This window comes from Arachis hypogaea, chromosome 4 (genome assembly GCF_003086295.3).
Source record: "Arachis hypogaea cultivar Tifrunner chromosome 4, arahy.Tifrunner.gnm2.J5K5, whole genome shotgun sequence".
NCBI classification, from domain to species: Eukaryota; Viridiplantae; Streptophyta; class Magnoliopsida; order Fabales; family Fabaceae; genus Arachis; species Arachis hypogaea.
In genome coordinates, this window is record NC_092039.1 from 50,002,722 (window position 1) to 50,008,734 (window position 6,013).

General features: G+C 36.5%; 1 protein-coding gene across 2 annotated transcripts; it reads left to right on the top strand.

Moving 5' to 3' along the window:
* Window positions 1–1,146: 1,146 nt before the first annotated feature.
* Window positions 1,147–5,086, top strand: LOC112796742 (U-box domain-containing protein 11). 2 transcript variants are annotated; one of them, XM_072235526.1, is made up of 5 exons: window positions 1,170–1,421; window positions 1,611–1,735; window positions 2,847–2,963; window positions 3,217–3,651; window positions 3,759–5,086. In XM_072235526.1, the coding sequence occupies exons 1-5, from the start codon at window positions 1,325–1,327 to the stop codon at window positions 4,827–4,829; spliced, it is 1,845 nt and encodes a 614-aa protein (XP_072091627.1). In that variant the 5' UTR covers window positions 1,170–1,324; the 3' UTR covers window positions 4,830–5,086. The 2 variants fall into 2 exon arrangements, with proteins under 2 accessions (XP_025695117.1, XP_072091627.1); XM_025839332.3 differs by having other exon boundaries at window positions 1,147–1,735.
* The last annotated feature ends 927 nt before the right edge of the window (window positions 5,087–6,013 follow it).

Genomic DNA, 6,013 nt, shown 5'->3' on the forward strand with positions numbered 1-6,013 from the left:
ACACGGTGGCATAATCCGTAATTTTTCTCTATGTCCAAATGCGTGAGGCGTTGCAGCATTTGCAATGGAGCCGTTGCGGCGACCAATGATGGAAGGAGGTTGTGTGGTAGCATAAGCAGCAGTGTGAATATGGAGTGGCTGGACGTGCAACTATAAAGAGAGGAATATGAATTTGTATGATTATTTCTTTTCCTATGAATGAGAATAAAAATAAAATTAGGGTGACTCTTTGAACGTTATTTTTTTTAAATAATTGGTATAAAAGCAATAACTCCTGTATAATTCATCAAAGATTTTATTTTTGTTTTATTTTAATTCATTGTTTAACTGAAAATAATTGAAAATGCATTTGTGAAAAATTAGATGATATGAGAAAGTGCAGTAAAACATTTTTTAGACAAAGTATTATAATTAACAAAAACATAACATATGACATTTTTTTTATGTCAAATTTTATTTTTTGTTGAATTGAAAATGGTTAAAATTAGAAATGGCTAACCCCAATTGAACCAATTTTTTTTTGAAATTAAAATTAAAAAATAGTTCATATTAATAAAGAGTGTTTTTGTTATGAACTCTTTTATTTTATTTTTAAAAAATCAGTTAATTCAGTTGATTTATTAGTTTTTTTTATTCAACAAAAAATAAAATTTAATCAATAATAAATCCATGTAAAGAAAATTAAAGAGTAAAACTTATAAAATTTAAAAGAATTTAAGTGGTCTGACTCATTATGCCAACTTTGATACGAAAAAAATGTTTAATTTGGGTGGAACAATTATTTTATTTGTAACCAAGTTGGGTTGGTCTAGTGGTTAGCTCACTAGTCCGCTTAAGCAAGTGTCGGGGGTTCGAATCCCGCCTTGTGCATGCAGCAACCCATTGGCCAGCGGCAAACCCTTAAATGGAGCTCAGTACCGCGACGGATTAGTCCTTGACCTGCCGGGTTGGGGGATACCGTGGGAAACCAAAAAAAAAAAAAATTATTTTATTTGTCTTTTTAAATATATATTTGAGAATTTGAATTTTGTTTTGTATATATAATAATTTATTGATTAATAATAAATTTTTAAATAAAATTTAAATTTGTAATGAATTTATTATTACCTTATCGAATTAAAAATACATATAAAATAAATTTATCGTGGCTCCTCAATCTACATATCTACCCTGGGGAGTCCATTAAGTCTCATGACATTACACTCTCTCTTGACCTTCCTTGAATCCAACACACACAAAACAAAGACGTTAGTTGCGTTACCAACATTACCCCCTTATTACTACAAAACACCGCAAAAACCGAAGGAAGCAAAACACGCGCGCCATGGCCGGCGAAGTTGTCGGAGACCGGACGCTGGAGCTTCTTGCCATCGTCCACGACATCGCCGGCATGTGTGTCGGAGCCGTTGGGACCGGGTCCTCTGCCGCCGCAGCAGCACCCACACCACCACTTCCCGCCGCCATTGCTGGCGACGGCACCTTCAGGAAGGACTGCACCGATCTGGTGCGACGGATCTCTCTCCTCACGCACCTGTTCGAGGAGATTAAGGAGCTCAACAAGGTTGCCGACTCTGCTTCGAGTTCTTCTTCTGAAAGTGGTGGTGGTGGTGCTGCTGCTTCTGATGGCGATGGTGGTGGTGGTGCTGCTTCTTGGTCGTTTGATGTGGTGGTGGCGCTTCAATCGGCGAAGCGTTTGCTTTCGGTGGCGAGGAACTTCCGTTCCAATTGCTCTTCTGTGAGTTTCTGTCTCTTGATCTATCTCGTTCTTCTTTTCTTTGGATTTTCGATTTCGAGGATTTGTTTGGTGAATGCTATGAATTGGTTACGGAGAAGTGAGTTAGGACTTAGGAGTGAAGTGATCTGAGCTGAAAGTGTTTTACTTGTTTCAACGGTTTAGAAGAGGCCAACATTCGTTTTTGGATAATCTTTGAATTCTAGATCTGTAGTTCACCCAATTGGAAATTGAAATTACTCGCTTAAATTGCTAAGCTTTTATATCTACGTTGCAATTTTGATTGGGTTTGTTCTTTTGGTTTGAAATGGAAGAATACTAGTTTCAATTTTATGAACATAAACAGCATACCAGAAAGTTTGAGAGGGGTGAAAAATGGAATCTTGTGATTAGTGTTTATCTAGGTCAGCATAAAGTTCAAAACTTGTAATCTGATGTTCTATGAATTGTGACTTATGGGTAGATATTCCGGGAAATGAATAGAACCTTTATCAGATTCGATTCCATTACTTGGAAGTCACATATATGAGACTAATTTTAAAGAGCTTTCACATCAATAGAGCACTTCTATCCACCAAAAAATTAAAATTACAGACTACCGAGCATTATACTGGTTTATTACGAAGGATCCGGTTCCTTTCATCAGTTGAACTAATGAGGTTTCAAATTCATCTAGGCTTGGAGAATGAGCGCCGAAAATTTTATTTTCATTAGTTTTAGTAATGTTGAACTATTGTTAGTTTTTGTTATGTGGAAATGTGTGTGACCTAAGTTGTTATCGGAAACATGCTTTCTCTTTTGAGTTAAATTTTTACTGATCTGTCTTTTGCTGCAAAGACCAGATCACTGTATGTTGTCATCTTTCAACAGGGGATGATAAGGTGTACAACATATAATTTAATGAGTTCTTATTCTTGCCATTTTCTACATTTTGCTTCGCAGATTTCTTGGAAAATATTTACTTCATTCGTTTAATGTTCTTCTAATAGAGATGGTTTTACAGCTCATGAATTATTTAACATGGAACCATACAAATGCTGAATTTCTGTCGGCATGTATATCTGTCAAAAGGTGTCTTTGAACATCTCTGAAATTTGATATATCTTGATTTAAGGATGGAGCTGCCAAGACCATTATCTTCCAATTTCAGAGTGTGACATGGAAATTGGAAAAACTACTAAGCAACTTACCATATGATCATTTAGAAATTTCAGAAGAAGTCAGAGAACAGGTAAAACACAGATGCATTTTTTTTTCAAATTATTATTATTGTTGTTGAAGGGGAGGCTTGGAGCAACCGTTAAGTTGTCTCTACATGATCTCATGGTCACAGGTTTAAGCCTACATGACGTCCTTTGGGTTCAACTCTTTCCCGGACCTTGCGTAACGGGAGATGCATGTGTTCTGGGCTGCCCATTCTTATTATTATTATTACAACAATAATGTCTTTAATTGAGCTTGTTGTGTATTTTATGCTTTTATAGGTGGACTTAGTCAGAACACAATTAAGACGGGCCACGGATAAATACGGGTTTATGATTTCACAAATGCCATCATATAAATTATCTGAGCCACTTGCTCAAGAAATCAGTCAGGTTCCTGGTAGAACCACGAGTGGATTGCATAAACAACACAGCTGTCCTGAAAACTTATCAGAATTAGACAAAATCCGTACAAACGATGGAGGGGAAGTTTGCAGCAGACATCAGGGAGTTTCTCGCTTAGAAAGAGCCAGGAGCATCCCTACCATGTCTGAGATCTCCTTAACAAATGTTACTGATACCGAAAGTGAAGAAAACTCCGAGAGTAAGAGCCCACCTGAGGTTAAAAAGTCTGAAGGAGTTCTAATTCCCGAAGACTTTCTTTGCCCTATATCCTTGGAACTAATGAGGGATCCGGTTATTGTTGCCACCGGTCAGGTATGTTCGTATCATATGTCGCTTAAGCACCAGGCATTTTGCATTGAATTTTCAACATATATCCTTTTCTATTTTTCTTACATCTTCTATTGTTCCTTATTCTCTAGACGTATGAGAGATCTTACATACAGAGATGGATAGATTGTGGAAATACAACATGTCCTAAAACCCAGCAGAAGCTCCAGCATTTGACACTTACGCCAAACTATGTTTTAAGGAGCCTTATTTCTCAGTGGTGTATACAGCACAACATTGAACAGCCAACAGGACTAACTAATGGAAAAATAAAGAAGAGTGACGGATCGTTCATAGATGTCACAGGTGACATAGCGGCAATCGAAGTCCTGGTACGGAAGCTCTCCAGCCGGTCTGTCGAGGATTGTAGAGCAGCCGTAACTGAAATTCGATCACTCTCCAAACGTAGCACGGACAACAGGATACTGATTGCTGAAGCCGGAGCAATTCCACTTCTAGTCAACCTTTTAAAATCTGAAGATGTATTGACACAGGATAATGTAGTCACTTCGATTCTCAACCTTTCTATATATGAAAACAACAAGGGACTCATAATGCTTGCGGGTGCCATTCCATCCATCGTCCAGGTTCTCCGAACTGGAACCATGGAAGCAAGAGAAAATGCTGCAGCAACCCTCTTCAGCTTGTCACTTGCCGACGAGAATAAAATAATAATCGGTGCCTCAGGCGCTATACCTGCGTTGGTAGAATTGCTCCAAAATGGGAGCCCAAGAGGGAAGAAAGATGCAGCAACAGCATTGTTCAATTTATGTATTTATCAAGGAAACAAAGGCAGGGCCATTAGGGCAGGGATTATCACAGCACTGTTGAAAATGCTTACAGATTCAAGCAAATCGATGGTGGACGAAGCCCTCACAATAATGTCTGTTCTTGCCAGCCATCAAGAGGCAAAGGTAGCTATAGTTAAAGCCAGCACCATACCAGTTTTAATAGATCTCTTGAGGACCGGATTGCCTCGCAACAAAGAGAATGTGGCCGCCATTTTACTTGCATTGTGCAAGAGGGATACTGAAAATCTTGCTTCTTTAAGTAGACTTGGTGCTGTCATACCTCTTACCGAACTTTCAAGGAGCGGTACAGAGAGGGCAAAGAGGAAAGCTACTTCATTATTGGAGCATCTTCGTATGTTGCAGCAGGTTTGAATGTTGGGTTTGTAAGTAAAGGACTTCAAATTCAATGTCTTTCTTCCCTCTGATTATTTGACATAATTTTCCACACTTTGGTTTGAGAGCTGATCATACGAGGGTGAAGCAAGTCACAACCTCATTTGATTCAGTGAATTCTTTCCTTTTTTTTCTTGTTCTGTTCTTTTTGTAACCCATGTATGAGCGTGTAAAGAAATCAACTGATATGTTGTCTCCTTATTAAGTTCTTACAGAAAGTTTCTGTTTTCCTCTTCTTTTTTGTCTCCTCTTAAAAAGTATAAGCTTTATTATGATGAGTCCTTATGCCTCCCCACCAAAGAAATCATCCTTCAATAAAAAAGTTGGACAATAAGATCAAATTCACTCTTATTTATTCATGTTACTTAATGTATTAAGTATCAATAGGATGGACGATGAAAGTGTTAGTTGGAAGAAAGATAAGTAACTAATTAAAAAGAAAATTTACTCATTGCAAGTCCATCTAAAACTAAATTTTTTATTCTAAGCAAATTGAATGCCTAGGTGAGATAAAATGTTTGTGCATACGCCTTGTGTATGCAATAATCCGTTGATCAGTGGCAAACTCTCAAATAGAGTTTAAATCCGCGACGGATTAGTCTTTAACCTGCGGATTGAAACATACGATAAAAAACCAAAAAAAAAAATTATGTGTACACAAGGGAGGTGTTTAGTTTGAATCACATCACATATACATATTATTTTGGAGAATGATAGGACCAATATTTTTATTTAAAAAAAATTGTTAATGTTGAATCAAATATGAAATAAATATAGACACCAAAAGAAAAGTAAATATAAAAAAATTTTGGTTATCTAATATTTCTCTTATATATTAAGAAAAAAATAAGGGAAAAATATTGAAATTTTAAAAGTTAAAAAAATATTTTATAAAATTATTCTCAAATAGTTAAATTATTAAAAGATTAAAAAATATATCAATTATAAAAATTTAGCTAACAGTTGTTTTAAAATACCAATTTAAAAGATTTTTTATGATAAATTTAAAACATTCTAAATAAATCTATTATGCGATTATTAAAGTAAAATAAATCTATTATGCGATTTTTATGTACAAGATGTCTCTAGTACGGGTTGAGTGGAGGATCGGGGACCTGCAGGTCGAGGCGGACGTCGGACTATTCGAGTGGAGCGGCGGGGGG